This window comes from Malaya genurostris, chromosome 2 (assembly GCF_030247185.1).
Source record: "Malaya genurostris strain Urasoe2022 chromosome 2, Malgen_1.1, whole genome shotgun sequence".
NCBI classification, from domain to species: Eukaryota; Metazoa; Arthropoda; class Insecta; order Diptera; family Culicidae; genus Malaya; species Malaya genurostris.
Genome location: NC_080571.1, coordinates 345,856,143 through 345,876,251, shown reverse-complemented (window position 1 = coordinate 345,876,251; position 20,109 = coordinate 345,856,143). Strand labels below are relative to the sequence as shown.

General features: G+C 43.2%; 1 protein-coding gene across 1 annotated transcript; it reads right to left on the bottom strand.

Annotated features, from left to right (window-relative positions):
* Nucleotides 1-1,155: 1,155 nt before the first annotated feature.
* Nucleotides 1,156-19,911, bottom strand: LOC131431969 (serine/threonine-protein kinase Tor). Its single transcript, XM_058597966.1, has 6 exons — nt 19,335-19,911; nt 18,843-19,275; nt 17,832-18,781; nt 10,222-14,609; nt 2,066-2,887; nt 1,156-2,002 (listed from the first exon to the last, which is right to left on the bottom strand). The coding sequence occupies exons 1-6, from the start codon at nt 19,552-19,554 to the stop codon at nt 1,427-1,429; spliced, it is 7,389 nt and encodes a 2,462-aa protein (XP_058453949.1). The 5' UTR covers nt 19,555-19,911; the 3' UTR covers nt 1,156-1,426.
* Between the last annotated feature and the right edge of the window lie 198 nt (nt 19,912-20,109).

Here is a 20,109-nt window from a genome sequence, read left to right as displayed (position 1 = left end):
GATCTAACAATTGGTGTCATTTCAAAGCTAGCAAATTTATCCCAAAGAATTGACTGTGACATTGATTTCCATTGAAATATAAAAATCGGCGCTAAATTAAACCAACAAGTGATTTTTTTTATTTGTTTGTGCGCAGGTAATTTTTTTCAACGTTACTCTTCGATCCATACAAATCATCATTGATAAACATGACTCGAATTAATGAAAAAAATTGAAAACTAAAGGAATAAAACTTTAGGTTTTAAAATATTATATGGGTATACGCCACATTCATATTTTACTCCTGAAAAATTGACGTTTCTTGACAGGTGATAAATGGAGTGAAGTTGGCTCAATCACCGGTGTTGGTGATCAGAGATGCCAGGTCTGCAGATTTGTCTGTAAATCTGCAGATTTTGGGTATAGTGCTGCAGACATTTTTTGTTGTGCAGACTTTTACAGACCTTTTGAAATTCTCGCAGACTTTTGCAGACATTTGAAATTCTCGCAGACTTTCGTCTATATTTACAGACTTTTGAAATTTCCGCGAACTTTTTTTTTTTTTTTTTTTGCTCGCCAAGTCAGTTTTGCGTGTCATACTTTATAGAGAAATTGCTGCCACCAAGACATACTTGCTGACTGCAGATTTTTTTTTAGATTTACAGACCCTGTCTGCAGATGTTTGAAATTTTTACCTGGCATCTCTGTTGGTGATAGTAAAAGTGATCACCTTCGGTGATTCCAAACATTCTGGTGATCACCTCGTTATCACCAGAAGGTGATAGTCACTTATCACCTTACATGATTCCACCCCTGGTTCCTGAATACCGGCTCTAGAAGTACCATAAATAACCGTAAACTCTAAAGTGGAACTTACTTCGACATCTCATGGAATGTTTAATCGATTGTCAAACATTTAAATTCAAATTCGATCGGATTTGCAGTTTCGACATTACACGGTAATGTCGGAATGACTGAAATCTCAAACTGCGTCTTGAAACGACGGTCATTAAAATAATGTTATGAGAACTTAAACACCGAAGAATATTCATGCAAAAAACATGCGGATTGATAAAAAAAAGGTATCATCTCACTGCTAGGTGGATTAAGTTTCTAAATAGGAATCACAGGCAGGCATTTGTATAGTGATAAAAAATCATTGAAACACAAATTGGGTACAGGACGCAAAAAAAATCTAACCCCATTTTATTAGCAGCAACGACAGCAAAAACCAAAAATATTTTTTTTTGGTTTCCGTACATACACGTACATATGATACTCGATAATTATAATAATAATGTTCATATTAAAGTTTGTGTTTCTTTAACTCCGTATTATTATTACAAGCTACTGTTTAGTTACATAAAGCATTGGTCAATTAAACAACGATCCTAACACTACAAAGAAACATCGCACAATTTGTATGTGTACATTTTCCGCTCAATGTTCACCAAAAAGGGCACCATCCGATGTAGCACTGGCAAAGGTTTTCGTTATTGGTTGCCTGCCGAATCAGCAAATCTATCTGCTGCTGCACCGAAACTGGTTCCACATTGTTAAAGTCCTTTCCGGTCAACTTCTGCTTGACTCGATCGACGATCGCCCTCGCTTTGTTGTTAGTGGCTTCGGCCGGGTTTGTCACGTAATTACTTCCCTGGTCAATGGCTTCTCCGCCGCCTCCACCAGCATTCGAATTCGGATCCATCATTCGTAGATTCCTCGCATTTATCGGCAAAATATCCAATGGCTCTTCCATACTCTCGGTTGTACTGTCCACGTCGGTAGCGTTCTTCGATCGTCGATTCTTATCCGCATCGAGCAGCCGCCAGTTGAGCAGTGGATCGTAAACAAACGCTTCCAGTACTGCCATCAAACTGTCTTTGTTGCGTCGCAGCACAACCATCACGCTCTCGCAGGTGCGTCGGTAGGTACCTTTAATTCCGGTCACTTCCATTGCATTAATAAGCATTCGTGTGAGGCGGAATGGAATTTTTTCGGGGAACTTTTCCCGGGTCATTGCCACCTGGAAGATGAAAGAGTGAATATCAGATGTCACACTCTCGGGATAAACACAAAAATAACTCACCTCGAAGCAATCACCAAAATCTATATGTAAAATTTTACCACTCAATCGATCCAGCATCAGATTAGAGGGGTGTCGATCACCGAGCCCCAGAATGTAACCAACCATTGACATCACAGCCAGCGATCGTGTGTAGTTAGTTCTCCGATCGAACCACACCTCCGACGAGGGACTCTTCAACCACAGCAGCTTGGCCAAGTCGTCTCCTTTGGTTAGGTCTAGAGCATACTCAAACACTTCTACCTTCTGCATTAGAGTCAGGTGATCGTAGTCCGGAGCCATTCTCAGCATTATTCTGTGCTCGATGTTGAGCATCGTTTTCTTCTTGTCACGATAATCTCGAATCAGGGTGTGCAAGGTGTCGCAATGTGGCACCCAGCCAATAAGTCCAGAGTTGGTACTAAGCGGAATGACCGCGTATCTTTGAATCGTCAAATTCCTTCGGAACGTATCCGGATCATTCAGCAGCAAAGTGTTGACCAGCCCAAACAGCTGCATGACCCGTTCGTCTTGCCGTAGATCCTCGTGACCTTTCAACAGGAACATATACTCTTTACCATTCGAACCACGAATACACAACTTCCGAGGTCGCTGTTTGGATGTAATAACCTGTAGATTGGATTGAATACTGGCGATACGAATCAACTCCTGATACGGAGCGTAACTTCCGGGGACCGCCAGTTCCAGGTCACGACAGCCCAAAAGCTTCGGACTGACATACTGCAACTCTAGCGAGGTCAGTTGCGGCAATTGCCGGGAAATACGCCGAAACACGTGATAGTACAGATCCCAGGCTTGGTTGAGGTCTCGGATATTGTTGGAGTTCTATTTTGAAAATAAAAACGGGAGAAATTCCATATGAAATTGGATTTTTGAATTTTGCATAAGTATTTTTCATGACAAAATAAGACAATTTGCATCATCAGTTCGTTATTTTATCTCTAGCCTTACTTATGAGAAAAGCCAAAAACTTCGTGGACATTTTTAAGAAACTATATCTCATAAACAGTTTGTTCAATTGACTTGGTGTCTTCGGCAATGTTTTAGGAAATTATGGAAAAAGTATACACCGCTCAAAAATGTGTTAAAAATTTAAAATCAATTTTCTCCCGAAGGTATTTTTTTTTATTTCATTGATATATTATAGATGCCTACGCATAATTTTTTACTTTGAACAAAATTTTGCTGAATGTCACCGATTTCGAGATACACCGAGTTTGAACTGATAATCTACCAATGTGGTAGAAACCGGTGGGGCAAACATAACTCGTTTGGGTAGTTAAATTACCTTTGCTTCAGCAAGCCAAGTAAAACTTAAAACCACGTGCTTGTTTTCGTCACACATTTCGGACTAGTTGGTATTGAATCAAAGGATGTTTATTTTTCATGTATGTAGCCATACCGAATTATTTACAAATTTTTGATAACCAACGCAAGCAAGCCATGTGGTAGATAAGATTTTACTTCAATGGTTGTAAAAACTCTGTGACATATTGTGTGTGATTGTGTAAAAACATTTTTTAAGAAAACATCAAGACTCATGGGGCGTACGTACAGCCTTTAAAAAATCGCATAACCTAAAACTTCGCAGAAAAAACCGAATTACTTTGAAAATTTGCACAGAACCCGCAATTTTTTGTTGCCGGATGTATTAAAAATTCAAGAAAAGTCGAGAACTGGTGTGGTCGCGTAAAATATATATTTTTTTAACATCGACTTTGCGAATTTAAATGTTTTGCCTTTCTCATCTAGAAAGGTTATGCAATCACTGTGAAAACCAACTTTTTAACCGAGGCCCAGAGAGCTCGACGAACTGAGCAAATGTCTGTGTATATGTAACAAAAATGTGCACTCGATTTTCTTAAAGATGGCTGGACCGATTTTCACAAACTTAGATTCATATGAAAGGTCTCTTGGTCTCATAGGTTGCTATCGAATTTAATATGGATCCGACTTCCGGTTCGGGAGTAACGGGGTGAAATGTGCAAAATAAATTAAGAAAAAGGGCACTCGACTTTCTCAGAGACCGCTCAACTGATTCTTTTCAACAAAAATTCAAATGGTTTGGTCCATAGGTTGCGTAGATTCAAATGAATGGTCTTATCCCATATAATCCCATATAATCCTACCAACTTTCATCTGGATACGACTTCCGGTTCCGAAATAAAAACTGATAGGTATACAAAATTCTTTTTCAGGAGCGTGTTTTTATACCTTATGATCAAAAAAGAACCGGAATTTTCATTTTAAAATTCCCGCGCATGTCCAATCGGTAAACTTTTATTCTCTCAACGTTGGCAACACTTTTATATACATTCTGTCAAATTTTGACGCATATCGTACGATTAGTTTTTGTTTGGCGTCTATACAAAGAAGTTGAAAAATTTTCGTGTGGCGATTTTTAAAATGGATGATAATTTAGAACAACCTGCGTGCATCAAATTTTGTGTTGCAAATGGATTAAGGTGTTCCGAAACGTTGAAAATGTTAGAAAAGGCCTTTGGTGAATCGTGTCTAGGAAAAACACAGGCATACGAGTGGTATAAACGCTTCAAAGGTGATCGTACAAGCTTGGATTATGATGAGATCCCTGGCCGCCCAACAACATCTGTTACTGAAGAAAACATTGAATCGGCGAAGCAAATCGTGTTGCAAAATCGTTCTGTACCGAGATTAGAGAGATTGCTGTGTTGTTGGGCATCTCTTATGGATCAGCCGAACACATTTTAACTGATGTTTTGGGTTTGAAACGCGTCGCTTCTCGGCTGGTGCCAAAAAAGCTGAATTTCATTCAAAAACAGCGTCGTGTTGATGTGGCCAAAGAGATGATTTCCAACGCAGATAGTGACCCCACATTCATCGAATGCATCATAACTGGTGATGAGGTGTGGATCTATGAATATGACGTCGAAACCGCATAACCGACCGAATGGCGCTTCGAAGACGAGCCGTTGTTCTAAATTTTCATCCATTATAAAAATCGCCACACGAAAATTTTTCAACTTCTTTGTATAGACGCCAAACAAAAACTAATCGTACGATATGCGTCAAAATTTGACAGCATGTGTATAAAAGTGTTGCCAATGTTGAGAGAATAAAAGTTTACCGATTGGACAAGCGCGGAAATTTTAAAATGAAAATTCCCGTTCTTTTTTGATCATAAGGTACATGACACGTAAAAATTCAATCAAATACATTCAAATAGCCGTATAATTTTTGAATTGAACAGTTTTGGTTAGTTGATGACCAAATACATTGGTTTTGGGTATACCGGATCTTCGGAAATCATTCCAATTTCTTAGAAGCGGATGAACCGATTTGTACAAACTCAGACTCAAATGAAAGATCTTGTAGTTTCATACCAAATTCCTGAATATTATTTGGATCCGACAAATTCCTGAATATTATTAGCACTCGCCCCGGGCACAACGTTTTTAGGGGGCGGCAAGCTAATCCTTGGGACCTTTTTTTGCACGCCCTAGTCGTCTTTCCGGAGATGAAGTTCAGCTTTGGTTTTTTTGCTCACTAAATAAGCAATGGGGGAGGCAAATCTCTTGTTTTACCCCGGGCGCCAAATTTCCACTGTGCCACTGACTTTACCCAAAGTGTTATGCCCTAACAAAGCACGCAACCCATTTTTTACGATCAAGCCAAAGTTTGAGTAGATGACGACCTAATTTTGGGTAGCTTATAGAAAAACTCGACAATGAGTGATTTCTCCTCAAAAAATAAACTTGATTTTCAGCCAATTTCGGAAGACAGTTTGTCACTAATGCATACACCGTCATAACTTTAGTATGGGTGCCGTCTGAATATATGCCGAGGGTAAGTAAATATTTCGTAATATTCGCTCTATATTCCAACAGTGGCTTGCGTTTCCAGAGTACTGCTGCTATTGCTATTTCGCAAAATAGTTCATGTAAAGCGAAGCATGCTCGGTTCTTCTAGTCAATTGGGCTATCTCTTCTTGTGTTTTCATATGCAGGGTAGTTTAATTGGCAAAACAATTTTCCCGATTAGGAGCTAGCTACGGGTTCGAGTCCCGTCTCTGTGGCAACATTTTTTCGGTTTTCTTTGCATGGTTGCATTCGCATGTCATTTTTTTTTCCAACGGTACATAATTTGCTCTTTTTCGGCATTTTCCATCATTTTGGCCAAGGTATCGGTCGATATGGCGGCGATTTCACGTCATATGTTGTCTTTGAGCTGAGCTATGGTTCGTGGCTCAACAGCGTATACCTTGTATTTCCAATAGCCCCACAAAAAAAAGATTGATGGCATCAAATCGGAGTCAGTCAAAATCACCGTTTTTCGATATGACTCCTAGTAACAAAATCAATGGAACAATGGTCGTAACAAATCAATTGTTAGTCGAGCTGTATGGCATGTTGCACCATCCTGTTGAAACCAGTAGCCATTCAAACCATTTTCACGAACAATGGGCATCACAAAATCATTTATCAGGACTCGACAACGATCGCCATTAACAGTTTTTATTTAAATGATATTAACATTTGGGTTTTATTAGTGTTCCAGCACGGCTTAAAATTAGCAAAGTTACCCGGCAGATTTAATTCATTTCAACAAGTTCAAATTCAGGATTTCAAAACGCGATTGAACATTTCAATTTAGCAGAAAAAACGCTCAACCACCAGATAAGAAAACTGGAATTGTTTGCCCCAGTTTAAGTCTCATGGTTATTTTCCATAGTTATAAAACCTTTCCGTTCCTCTTAAGAAAGGGATCAGCATATGCACACAGGGTGGATCGATTTCACAGAGCTGCACGCTAGGGCCTTATAGACTATTCAATGTAGGAGGTAAACAAATGCCGGCTAAGAGAATCAGGCAGAAAAATTATGTAAATCAGATGCGCGCGTATGCATAGCTAGGGACGTGGACGAACCGCCAGGACTCCCGATGTGGGATGGAAAAAGAAAACAACAATACGTTGCGTCATATGTTACGCAACGTTCAAATTCAATGCAACACTTTTCGAATTATAAATAGCTTTAAGAAATTGTGAATAAACGAGTATACGTCTTATCCATCCTGGTCGTATCCCGCGTGTAGTGAATATCACCTTCATTCTTCAGTTCGATGCTGAACAGGAGTTGTCTGTTGTCTCCAGCTGAGAAAATCACGACTTGCTGATTTTAGTGTCGGATGGATTTGGTTGGAAGCGCCTTTCTCACTCTCTGCTCACTGAAATAGGCTGAGTTTAGTTACAAGCCATCTTCCACAAGCTGGACTCTGGCCGAGAAACCGTGGAAGACCAGATTTATATACATTTATATACCAGATGGCATTAGTGAAGAAGCTGGTAGCAAGAGTCAAGATTTTATTCTAGCTGATTCGAAGTGGCCACTTCTGTCAGTCTCAAACTGTCGATAGAAATACAGAACTGAGCTGATCTGCCAACAGGTAGAGCTTGGCGTGCAAGAGCAGCACGCTAAGATATACCTGCCGGATCGAAGGATCACGCCTCAGTTCGAACAATTAGTATTGCTACAGCATGTTCACATTTCGTTATCTTCGGTTGATCCTTGACAGTATTACCATCGGCTCAGGCACTTTTGAACATTTGGTGCACATGAATCACGACCAATTTGATACAACGCACCCGAGGAACGGTATAATGTATATTGTGCACACAAAAACACATACATACACACATGCATACATACCTACATGTATTCCACAAGCAAGCATCACAACATTGAGTTACTACTTCTATTCTAATAGATTCTAACTAAAATTTGTGTCCCAATAGTCATCTCATTAGTAGTCACCATGTTATTTTACCGATTACTCGACTTTCAATAAATGATGCGATAAAATCAACTACAAAATCTTTGCCTCGTCTCTAAGAAGCAATAGCGCGGAAATGGTTCAATACATGGTAACAATGGTTTTAGCGACGCAAAATGCTCCAAATTTCATGTTACTCTTGTAGTTAATCTATCAAACAGAGATAACAGATAACACTCTAACTAATGGATTTGAGATAAATGGGGGTACCGTTACTCAATTTCTATCTCTTCCAATGGTCGATCGTTAGCCCTGAGCTAAAACGATGGCCTTTATTACCGTTCAGGCATGCACTTACTCTTACATTTCATTCACACATCATCTCACCCATCAGGTCCCAACATCTCACAACACAAACTGGATGAACATCGTTTGACAGCTATCAGTGGTTTGCTCATTAGTTAAGTCATTATTATTTCGTTCTATTCTACAATATTCTATCTCATTCCACAGTATTCCATGGTACACAAACCACCAATAAACGTCAAAGATGGACTCGATTTACCGTTCATTTATTGTCATCGTGTGAAACCCAATTGGGATACGTTTACTCTACTTAATTTTCACTTCACACTGGTAATAAGGGCCGATAGTATGAAAATAAAACATAACAAAGAGCTCAGTTAAGCCCTACCGGCCTCTCCAACCCCGGATGTTGGAGCGTAATGCAATCAACATCTTATTCAAGTCGTTCCATATCTTATTCATTTAAATCAATTATGAAGCTAAACGCTGTAACGCATATCTTTATTAAATTGTAACGCTAATTGATTGTATGTGATGATGTTTGCAATACCGTCAAGCCCACCAACCAATGGGAGGGTACTTTTCTCGGAGATGACTGAACGGATTTTCACAAACTTAGATTCAAATGAAAGGCCTAATGGTGCCATAGCCTGCTATTGAACGATGGTTAAAAACAGGTACAAATCCCATGATCCTGTCTAATAAATGCTTCTATTTTGCTTGTTACTTTGTGGGCGTAAATACTCAATTCGGCACTACTGGTCCTCCCTTTTCCTGTTTCGGAAGCACCGAAAGTGATGAAGATGCGATGCTTGAACCGATTTTCACTAATCTTGATTTGAATTGAAGCTCATATTATCTTTAAAGCTACTGTGAAATTTCATCCGGATCCGACTTCCAGTTCCGCAGTTACAGAGCGATGAGTGTCAAAGTTTTCAAATCGCCATATAGAGTGACAATATGTACCACACCGAAAGAAGAAGAAAACACAAAACGAATGATGCGTGCTTTGTTCTATTTCGTACACCTAAAATGACTGAAAGGGTTAAGTACGATTTAGACGGTGCATTTCCTCCAGCGTCCGTTAAAATTACTTTCAATACTTTTTGCCTTTTTCATATAGAAAGGCTATACAATCACCGACTTTTGAACCAAGGTCCGGAAGGCCGATTGTCATATACCATTCGACTCAGCTCGACGAACTGAGCAAATGTCTGTGTGTGTATGTGTGTGTGTGACAAATATTGTCACTCACTTTTCTCGGAGATGGCTTAACCGATTTTCACAAACTTAGATTCAAATGAAAGGTCTTGTGGTCCCATAAAAAAATCCTGAATATTATTTGGATCCGACTTCCGTTTTGGGAGTTACGGTCAAACAAATCGATTTCGGTTATTCTTTTAAGAATGGAAGAAAATTATTTTGAAGAATACCACAGTGTTATATATGATAGTATGATTGATATGATAAAAGCAACATTACACCACTAGGTGGATTAAAACAGGTTTTTACTGGAACCTTTACACGTGCCGGCCGTCGAAACGTTTCGTGACGGTGGTGACGTTGTGTGTGAATGTTTCCATTTAGAATGCATTCAACTTACGGTGACGGTGACGGTGACGGAGGTAAACGTACTTAAATGAAGGAAAGAAGATAATTTTGAATTTATTTTTGACTAGACATAGATCTTGTTCTCATAATTAGCAAGCGGAGCTGAGCGTGACATTTATTTCTCGCCATTTTCACATATTTTGAGTTAATGAAAATTACTTTTATGCATGTATGAACTGAAACTTTGCAAAAATTGCATTTTTAATGTCACTGTGGTTGGCCGTGTAATTTACCAAAAACATTGCCGATAACAGCACATCAATGGAATAAACCGTTAATAATTTAATCCTAATTTTAATTTTATTAGTCGTTCGCCGGGGAGTGAGTGCTTTTTGAACATTTTTAAGAAATCATTATTGTTTTGGTCCTTCTCAAAAGGAACACTAGAATTTAAGTTGCAAACTGATGATGTGAATTGTCTTATGCAAAATTTGAGCCAAACAAAAAAATACAAGCATGAAATTAACAAAAAAAAAATCGGTTAAAACTTACCTTATAATGCTTACACCACTCCTGCGCCTCATTCAAATCTCTTCCGTAAGCTTGGTTGAAGGAGGTTTCCTTCAGAGTTTGCGGACCCCGTTGCAACATCTCGTGTAACGGTTCCAACGTTTCGAACATACCTTTGATGTTGCGATCTCCAAAGTACAGCCGGGAAGCTTCCTCCAGCCCCTCGTGCCACTGTTCGTGCCAAAGAATTGCTACCCGGATCAGCTCCTCGCTACACATGATAGCTTGACTGACCAGTTTCGGACAATGTTCACCCATGGCACCGAGAATTTTGTGAGCGGCTTGACGCCGTGCCTTCGATGCGGAATTGGATGCCACCGTCAACGGGTAGACTAGCGCTTGCGGGTGAGACTTACCGATGTCATTCAACAGCTGGTGAATTAACTCTCCAACCAAATTCCGCGGAGTGTCGATTCGTGCAATCAACTGCGGAATCACCTGCAACCAGGTGTTGATCTCGATCAGTCGCGTTCCCTCGACCAAAGCATCAAACACCATCGGATACTGACCGTATTCGAACCAAAGAGTCAACAGCCGGAGAGTGTCCTGCAGAGAATTGCCATGCGATAGATTAATCGAACGGAAGAAACCTTGGACAGCCGGGACGGCATACTGCCGAATCATACACTTCTCCTTATCACCACCCGGATTCTTCTGCAGATCTTCCAGTTGCTTTTGATTTTGAACTACCTCGAAATTCATGTAAGCCCACAAATGCCACGCTTTGTACCAGTTGGAATCATGGATGGTAGCTTTTTTGTAGCAAGCCAGAATGCCTTCGATTGACTGCTCGTTCAGACCTTGCAGTTGGTTTTGCCACTGGCCCAGTTTCATGTAGCAACGAGCCAGCAGACGGCCATTCTCTACCTTTTCGTCCGGATTATCAATCTTTTCGTCCTGGAAATTACCTTCTTTGCTAATGTTTTTTACCAACCGTTTCAGTTGATCGTAAGCCTGCTGCCGTTCACCGGCCATCCACGTGTGTTTGGTGTAAGCGAAGCTGATGTCCGGTTCCAGATATTCCAACGGATGATTCGGGAACTGCGACGGGTCATACCGCAGTAGATTGACAAGTGTTTTCTCGGATAACTTCAGTGAGCCACTTTTGCGGCATAGCGAGGCAAACTTCAACCACGTACGAACGTCGTTGGCGGGATGAACTACCAGCGAGTGTACCTGAAGGATGCGTTGCCAATCTTCGACGAGCCGTTGGCCTCCCAACAGACGATCCCACCACATGGATTTGATGGTTTCCTGGCGTTCGGGGATTAACTTGTACTGAATCACCTCTTCCAACTCAGCGAGCATCTGAACGCAAACCATGGCACCGTAGGCCCGCTCGTAAGATTCACCCGCCATGGCCGTTAGTTCCGTGTCTAGCAAATCTCTCGTGTCATCAATCAGTGTCTGTGCCAATTCGTACTCTCCGTGATGAATAGCCAAAACGGCTCGATAGAACGAACCATCCTGTGTTTCTTCCGGGATGAACTTGATGAACTGCTGCATTCCTTCCCAATCCTTTAAACCCCAGGCAGCGGCTGCCGCCAGTCTACCGGCTTTGGATTGTCCCTCGGTTCCCAGTGACTCCCATTTATCCTTGGTTAGCGTATTCAACGAAGACCACTCGCCCAGTGCCTCCAAACAACGCATCTGACCCAGTCTCGATTCCAGATCATCTTCATTGATCTTCAACTTTTCTTCATACAAATTCAACGCCTTCTCCCAACTGTGCAACTTCTCGTACCACCGAACTTGCACCTTCATCTCTTCCGTAGCGCTCTTATGTTCCATCGCAAACTCCAGCAAACCTTCGGCCGCTTCTTTCTGCTGCAGTTTATTATTGATCAGTATTAACGATTCGAATACGCTCTGATCCTTCTCTTTCATGTTATGAAATTCTTCCTCTTTGTAGTGCAAAGCCTTCGCATAGGCCCGACACTCCATCGCTCTCTCACCCAAGATCTTCGGATCAATGCGGAGGGTGTCGTTCTCACAGTGTTCCATAAATTCGGCCAAATTCAGTATGGTCTGGGTGATCTCCGGTAGGTCGGGTACCAGCAAAGCCTGCTGCAAACTGGATGACAACTCTTCCTTCAGATTGTCCGGCAGATCGGTCCAGCAGCTAACGAATGCGGCATTGAACAAATCTTTCAACAGTTGCGGATAGTTTTGTGCCAGCGTACGACACGATCGCAAAGCCGGACTCTTCGATTCCTTCAGTAAACCAATGCTCAACCGACGGAGCCACTCCAGCCAGTCGTCTTTCGATACCCGACGATTCGCTTTGAATGCCAACTGAAGATCGACCGTTGAAACGTTCAGTTTGCGAATGGTCGTATCACTGGCCAGTGACATTTCCCGATTTTTGAAACGTGCCTGACGCAAACGAAACTCGTCATCCAGTGCCAGCGTGGTGCTCGATTGTAACTTCGTGAGTAGTTTGTTGTACTCGGTGTAGGAGATTTTATGCTTGATCATAACTCGATTGACCAATGGGACAAAAACAAGATATTTCTTACCCAACTGAATCATAATCGAACAGAGCGTTTGCAGTGCGGCCGTTTGAAGCTGCCCCGGATGGTTGTCCAGTACGCGAACCAAGGGATGAATAATGCGAGACGAGAAATCGGTGAAGTCCAAGATTTCTGCCAAATAGTTGATGGTTTCCAGTGCTGCCAGCGATACGGCGAAAGGAATGTCAATCGGTTCGAACAGTTTCACGATGGCCGGAATGATGAGGTGCAAATAATCATCCAAGTTGTTACCGAACTTCTGCAGAGCCATTAGCAGCTTCACCGTGACCGTTCGATTTGCGGAATTGTCGTGCAACAGTACGCGAAGAATTTGCGGCATCAACTGCGGCAGATAGATTTTAAATTCACACCCGAGAGCGATGGCAATTTTTTCCACCAAATTAATCAATGTCGATTGCAGCGGATAGTTACTGTTCCAGAAGGTTCGGATGAGTTGGAAGATTTCTTCCATGAAGCTGATAATATGCTGCTTGACGATTTCGATCAGAATCGACAACTGCTGGAACAGAAACTCCTTCAGATTCATTTCGGCATTGCGAATATTTCCCAGCAAACTGGGAAGAACTTGCGACAGATAGGGTACGCACTTGATGCCGAGACTCTTGAAGATGAAAGTGATAGCCTGAACAACGCTGATGTGATGATGGGACAGCGTTGGATCACGCAAAATTTTCATCAGCGTTGAGATGGCAACCGCCGGGTAGTATTCCTCCAGTTGATTACCCATGTTTATCAACATTTCCGACGTGGATAGATCCGAATACTCGTCCGTCTTGGAGTCCGATATGGAGATCAAAATGTTGTTCGTTTGAATGTCGATCAGCCCACGGTTCATTTTGTGTTTGTACGGATCAAGTGCTCCCAGCAAACCGAGAACCCGGATGGTTTCTCGTCTGACATAGGATTGTTGTTCGGTTTTCAGAAAGTTGATCAGAATATCAATTAAATTGGGATATTTGTGGTAAGGTGCCACGGCTTGACCAGTGGCACTGACCAACTGTCCCAGAGTCCACAGGGCAACGGCTCTTTTCTCAGTTGAACCCGCATCACTCAACATTTCCAACAGTGTGGCCAACAACTCGTCCGACCAAGTTTCCAATACCTGATGGCCACCGTTTACTTCCGCCAAATCTCCAATAGCTCGAAGCACATTGAGCACCACGCCGGGATTCGATTCCGGTTCCTTCAATTTCGGTACCAGTATTGTCAGAATCGGTCTCATGTAGGATGAAATCAATCTGGGCGTACTGACAATCAAGTGATCCAACATCCGAGCACTCTGTTCCTTGTTTCGACTCATTCCGGAGTGTTCCAATTCGGTCAAAATCTGCACCATCGTCTTCCTTAGGCTGGGCATCACATATGCCGGATTGATAGCCGACAATCTGCCGATGATAATAATCGCGAGTTCACGGATTTCGAACACCTCGTCGTTCATCGTGATTAGAAGAGAACTCAGAAACCAAGGTTGAGCGAGCTGTGAATCAAAGCTGTCATCGAGTGATTTCAATACCCTCAGACGCACGTTGGGATCAACATCGGTGATGCCAACGATCAGTATCTTCTCCAGCACATTACCGACCGTTTGAGTGAGCGTTTCCGACCCATCCGCCGAATCCACCGATTGCAGAGCCAATTTCAGCAAAAGCGTGCACGTTTGAACGGCTTCTATTCTTATTTCCTGCTGTTCGCTGACGAGAAAATGATCGGCACATCGTTGCACAAACGGTAACAGACTGTGACCTTCGAAGTTGAACGTTCCGAGTGTACGTAGCGCCAGCACGGTTGTCGGTGTATCCTGAATCTGCTGCTCGTACACGTTGGTGTTGATGGCCGCTGGAATGAGAGAAAATGGTGCAATCATATCAGTGACGTGAAGTGAGTTATTTACATATTTTTTATCATGCGACGGAACTGTTTGATTGATAAATACTAATTATGTACATGAAATTTCTTATGGAACTATAGATATAAACGTTGGTCGCGTTTGTCTTCTTCCAACATAGTCCAGATCTCGTGGCCATAAAGAACAACCGGTCTAATGAGCGTTTTATAGATGGTCAATTTCGTGCGTTGTCGTACTTTTCTCGATCGAAGGGTTTTTTAGAATCCAAAGTACGCACGATTCCCTGCCAAAATACGTCTCTGTATTTCTCTGCTGGTGTCGTTGTCGGCGGTCACCAGTGAGCCCAAATACAAGAACTCGTCAACCACCTCGACATCGTCACCGTCTATCAATATTCGTGGTTGGAGGCGTAGTGTTTCTTCTCTAGAGCCTCTTCCTCGCATGTATTTTGTTTTAGACGCATTTATGGCCAGTCCGATACGCCTAACTTAAGCTTTCAGTCCGATGTAGGTTTCCGTCATCTTCTCAAGGTTATCATCAGCGAAGCCAAAAAGTTGTACGGACGTTCGGAAGATCGTGCCACTCGTGTCGATCCTCGCTCTTCGAATCACACCTTCCAGGACAACATTGAACAAGATACAAGAAAGTCCATCACTTTGACGTAGCCCTCTCCGAGATTCGAAGGGACTCGAGAGCGTCCCAGATACTCGGACGTAGCACATCACTCTATCCATCGTTGCTTTGACCAATCGCGTCAGTTTATCCGGGAAACCGTATTCGTGTATTATCTGCCATAGCTGTTCTTGATCGATTGTGTCGTATGCTGCTTTGAAGTCAATGAATAGGTGATGCGTGGGTACGTTGTATTCACGACACTTCTGGAATACTTGTCTTATCGCGAATATGTGATCCGTAGTGGCGCGGGCTCCAGTAAATCCCGCTTGGTACGGCCCCTGGTGATAGACGACGGCAAAGGATTTGGGAGAGTACCTTGTAGGCGGCGTTCAGCGTTCCTTTTTGTAGACGGGACATACCACTCCATTCATCCATTCCTGCGGTAGAATCTCCTCCTCCCCAAATTCTAGAAATCATCAAGTGCAGCGCTCTAGCCAGTGCCTCTCCTCCATGTTTGAGCAGCTCGCCTGGCAACTGGTCATTGCCCGCGGCTTTGTTGTTCCTCAGCTTGCCGATCTGCTCACTTATCTCCGACAGATCAGGGGCTGGGAATCTGTCGTCGGCTGAGCGTGCACCCAGATTGATTCCTGTACCGTTTTCTGTATCCTGTGCTTCGCCATTCAGATGCTCGTCATAGTACTGCTTCCACCTGTCGATCACCTCACGTTCGTTCATGAGAAGGTTACCACTGGTATCTCTGCACATTTCGGCCTGTGGCGTGTGTCATTTGCGCGATACAGCTGTTCCATCACTTCGCGATCTTGGTCTTTCTGGTGGCGCTTTTTCTTCCGGAAAACCGTGTTCTATCTGTTCCGCGCCTGTCTGTATCGTTCCTTGTTTGCTCTAGTGCGGTGTTGCAGCATCCTCGCCCTTGCTGCATTTTTCTCTTCGACCAACTGCTGACATTCGCCGTCAAACCAGTCATTTCCTCGATTGGATAACCTCGTACCTAGAACGGTTCCGGCAGTGCTACTCACGGCGGACCTTATGTTCCTCCAGCCGTCATCAAGAGTCGCCGCGCCAAGCTGCTCTTCCGTAGGTAGCACTAGCTCCAGTTGTTGTGCGTATTCCTCTGCAGTACGAATGCTACATAGCTGCTCGAGATTGAGTCCCGGCGTTCCTGTGCGACGAGTGTTGTGCATCGTCGATAGTTTTGAGCGCATACAAACCGCGACAAGGTAGTGGTCAGAATCAATATTGGCACTGCGGTAAGTGCGGACATTGATGACGTCGGAGAAGAATCGCCCGTCGATGAGAACGTGGTCGATTTGATTTTCCGTATGTTGATCAGGTGATCTCCAGGTGGCTTTGTGGATATCTTTGCGGGGGAAGAAGGTGCTTCGAACTACCATTCCTCGGGAGGATGCAAAGTTTACGCATCGTTAACCGTTGTCGTTTGTTACCGCAGGCTATCCAGCCCGATCACGGGTCTGTACATTGCCTCCCGGCCTACCTGAGCATTCATGTCGCCGATGACGAGTTTTACATCCCGCCGTGGACAGCTGTCGTTCCAGCTGCGCGTAGAATGCTTCCTTCTCGTCATCGGGTCTCGTCTCATGTGGGCAGCGAACGTTGATGATGCTGTAATTGAAGAAACGGCCCTTGATCTTCAATACGCACATTCTATCACTGATTGGCTGCCACCCAATCACGCGCTGGCGCATCTTGCCCAACACTACAAATCCCGTTCCTAGAACGTTGGTTGTCAACAGTTCTGGTAGAAGATCTCTCTGGTAGTCCGATGCCCACTTTTCCACACCTTCTGTCCCGTCCAACAAAGTTCCTGCAGTGCTACGACATCGAAGCCGCGGATTTGAAGCTCATCATGCAGCATTCGGTCGCATCCTGGGAAGCCAAGCGATTTGCAGTTCCATGTGCCAAGCTTCCAATCGTAATCCTTATTTCGTCGCGTAGGTCTTTGTCGATTATTCCGAGTCGTACTTATATCCTGATTATTCGTAACAAGTGTTTTCCGGGCGGCTTGTTAGGTCTGCACCAATCTCCTGTCTCGCCAGAGGGCCATCGTGTCAGCACTGTTTAGAGTCCCACACTGACACAAGGACGGTAATCAGCCGCTCCTAACATGGAGAACAGACGCTGTTTCGAGCCGCCCCAACATGGGAAACAGACGCTCGGGTAGGCTCGCTCTCTGTAAAGAGAAGGCAACCCCCCCCCCCCCCCCTTCCCTGTCACCATACGACCAAGGTCCCACCGGGGTTGGTTACCCGATCTTTCCTATGGTTACTCGTACCCCAGCCGGCACCGCGGGGAGGTAGGGATAGGAGTTACTGGACAAGAGGCTAAGAACCACTTTTTCAAATTCTGACTCAAGCTATATATCGGCCAGTTTAGAAGGCGATCCATATTTCCAGAAATAAATTAAAAAAAAAACACTGTTAAAACATTCCAAATCAATCCACCAAAGGACTGACATCTGTGATTAATAATTTAATCCGTTGCTAAGTGAACCAGATTGCCAGCATGTAGGAAACGTATGTACGGAACATTTGCAAATACACTCAATCCAATGAACTCACCTTGTGTTCGACTCGGCAGCCAGTGGGGCAATGGTTTATTCATCAGTACGCAGGAAAGAATTTTCAGCAATCCGCTGGTAATGTCCTGCTTGACCTGCGGAACATTTTCGCACAGTTCGTGTAGACACACGGTCAGCCCCGTACTTAGTCCCGTCGATAGCATCGATGCCAGAATGTTCTTCACGTCCGATGTGATGGCACTTTTCAGCGCATGTCCCAACAGAGTGATACACATAAACACGGACGGATCAATGGATACCTTCTTCTTGCTAGGAGTGTCCTTCGGGGGAAGCGCCGCCGTTACAACTTCCATGATCCGTTTGATATAACGCTCGATTTCCTTCTCGACCGCGACAGAAATGTAACCGAGTGTCACAAAAGCCAAATTTCGTTCCCTCTCTTTACTTTTCAACGTTGCAAGCAAATAGTTCACAACGGTCTTCAGATGGTTGGCAACAAACTCACGACGATTGAAGGCCGCCAACCGGGGCAATATTGTCAGCAACGATTGAATGACGTACAATGATTTGGAGTTTCGCTGTTCTAACACTTTCTGGCAAATCAGTTCATAGTTGTCGTTAACAAGATTTCGGCAGATCGCCGACTCTTGTATGGAACTGTTCTGACGGAAAAATTTCACATCGCTACCATCGTTGTATCGTGACGAATATCCCGAACTGTTAGAATTATGTCCTCCACTAAGCTTTTCCATAAAAGGAACACGAATGCGTGGGAATATTCCATGACTGTCATCTACATGGCGAGTTCGTCTATCAACATTTAGGCTCTCCAGCTGCATGTACTTTTTCTCCCAAGCAGAGTTCGAGCTACGCAATATTTCGTTAAACACGATCAGTGCACCATGGATGCGATCATCTCGGTTGAATCCTTTCTCTCGTGTCGGAAGCTCATTGAAACAATCTATCGCACTATCATAGCAGTGGTTGTACCTAAAAAATCATTGCAAGTTTTGAATCGATTCCCACATTAGAACGAAAAAGAAAACCTTACCACTGTGGATTATTGTTCTGCTTAGTACCTTCTCGCTGCGAAGTTACGATGAGTACCGCCCGTAAAGCCTGTCCGGCACCCTCGCGAATCATTGGTTTTGGGTCTTTTATGGCCACAAAAATATGATCGAAGAAGCTTCCCACTTGCTGATAGAAAAAAGTCGGCATAGCGACTGCCAATTCGCGCAAAACCAGTACCGCTGCATGGCGCTTTCCTTCGGTACGTTCCTCCGTCAACCATTCGAACGCTCGCTTGATATCGAACTCGAACGACTCGGCCCCTTTTGAACCTGGCAGTAATGCCAACTTGACCAACACCTTCGCAGCTAACTCCATTACGCAAATGTCACTCGCTGGCATAAGGTTTCTCAAATTGTTGGAATAGCGTGAAATCCTGGTCGTAGTGTTGACCACATCTCCGCTGACAAGACAATCTGCAATCATAGTTTCATCAATTAAAATCACATTCAACCTTCAACCACGTATGTCTCACTTATAGCCAAAACCCCTCCTTTTTTATCATTCGTATCCGTACTGGATATCATTTCAAAGATGTGATGATTGAAATCCTCGAAAAAAGCCAACAGGTCATCTTGTTGCATTTCGCGTAGTTCGGTTTTGACATAAAGCGATAACTCCTGGGCAGATTTATTTTGAACATCCTTGTTACGGCTTTTCAGCCCGTTAACAAACTGTTGAACTATGTTCGACATTGCTGTTTCAACCGGATTTTGTTTACGAATGGCAATGTTTTGTAAATAAACCGGCTGTTGTACACAAGAGGGCGGGAGGAGCGGTGTAACCGGACAATAACAATCGACGAAAACGAAAAACTCGATGAAATTGGTAACCGCACTGCAGCAGGACGATCAATGACAACGCAATGTAAAAATCGCGTTTTTCGCCACTGATTTTCTTTTCACGGGTGAAACTTCACCCGCACCCGATGCAGGAAAGTATTGTTTTCCTTTTTCAGCAATTTTCACCTGGTTTCGACATTTTTTACAGCTATATTTTCCGTTTTTATTCCAAATTTACACGAACTGACACATTTGCTACACTCATGTCGATTTTTCTCTTGTCATTTTTTCTACACGCTGCTAACAACATACTTTATTTTACATACTTTTTACCCAATGGAGAGATGCACACACTGAGCCAAAATCTTCCATTAGTTTTACGTGAAAAATCACATACTAATTGAAAACAGCCCACCACATTATATGCATATGCATCATGTAACATTTATATGTTAATCTATAATATTT

Excerpts from the sequence above, each read along its gene's own strand:
- LOC131431969 (XM_058597966.1), bottom strand. The coding sequence starts at position 19,554 with ATGTCGAACATAGTTCAACAGTTTGTTAACGGGCTGAAAAGCCGTAAC. Across the intron at positions 19,276-19,334 it reads AGGAGGGGTTTTGGCTATAA|ATTGTCTTGTCAGCGGAGAT; the intron begins GTGAGACATACG and ends CTATGATTGCAG. Across the intron at positions 2,888-10,221 it reads AGTGGTGTAAGCATTATAAG|AACTCCAACAATATCCGAGA; the intron begins GTAAGTTTTAAC and ends TTTTCAAAATAG.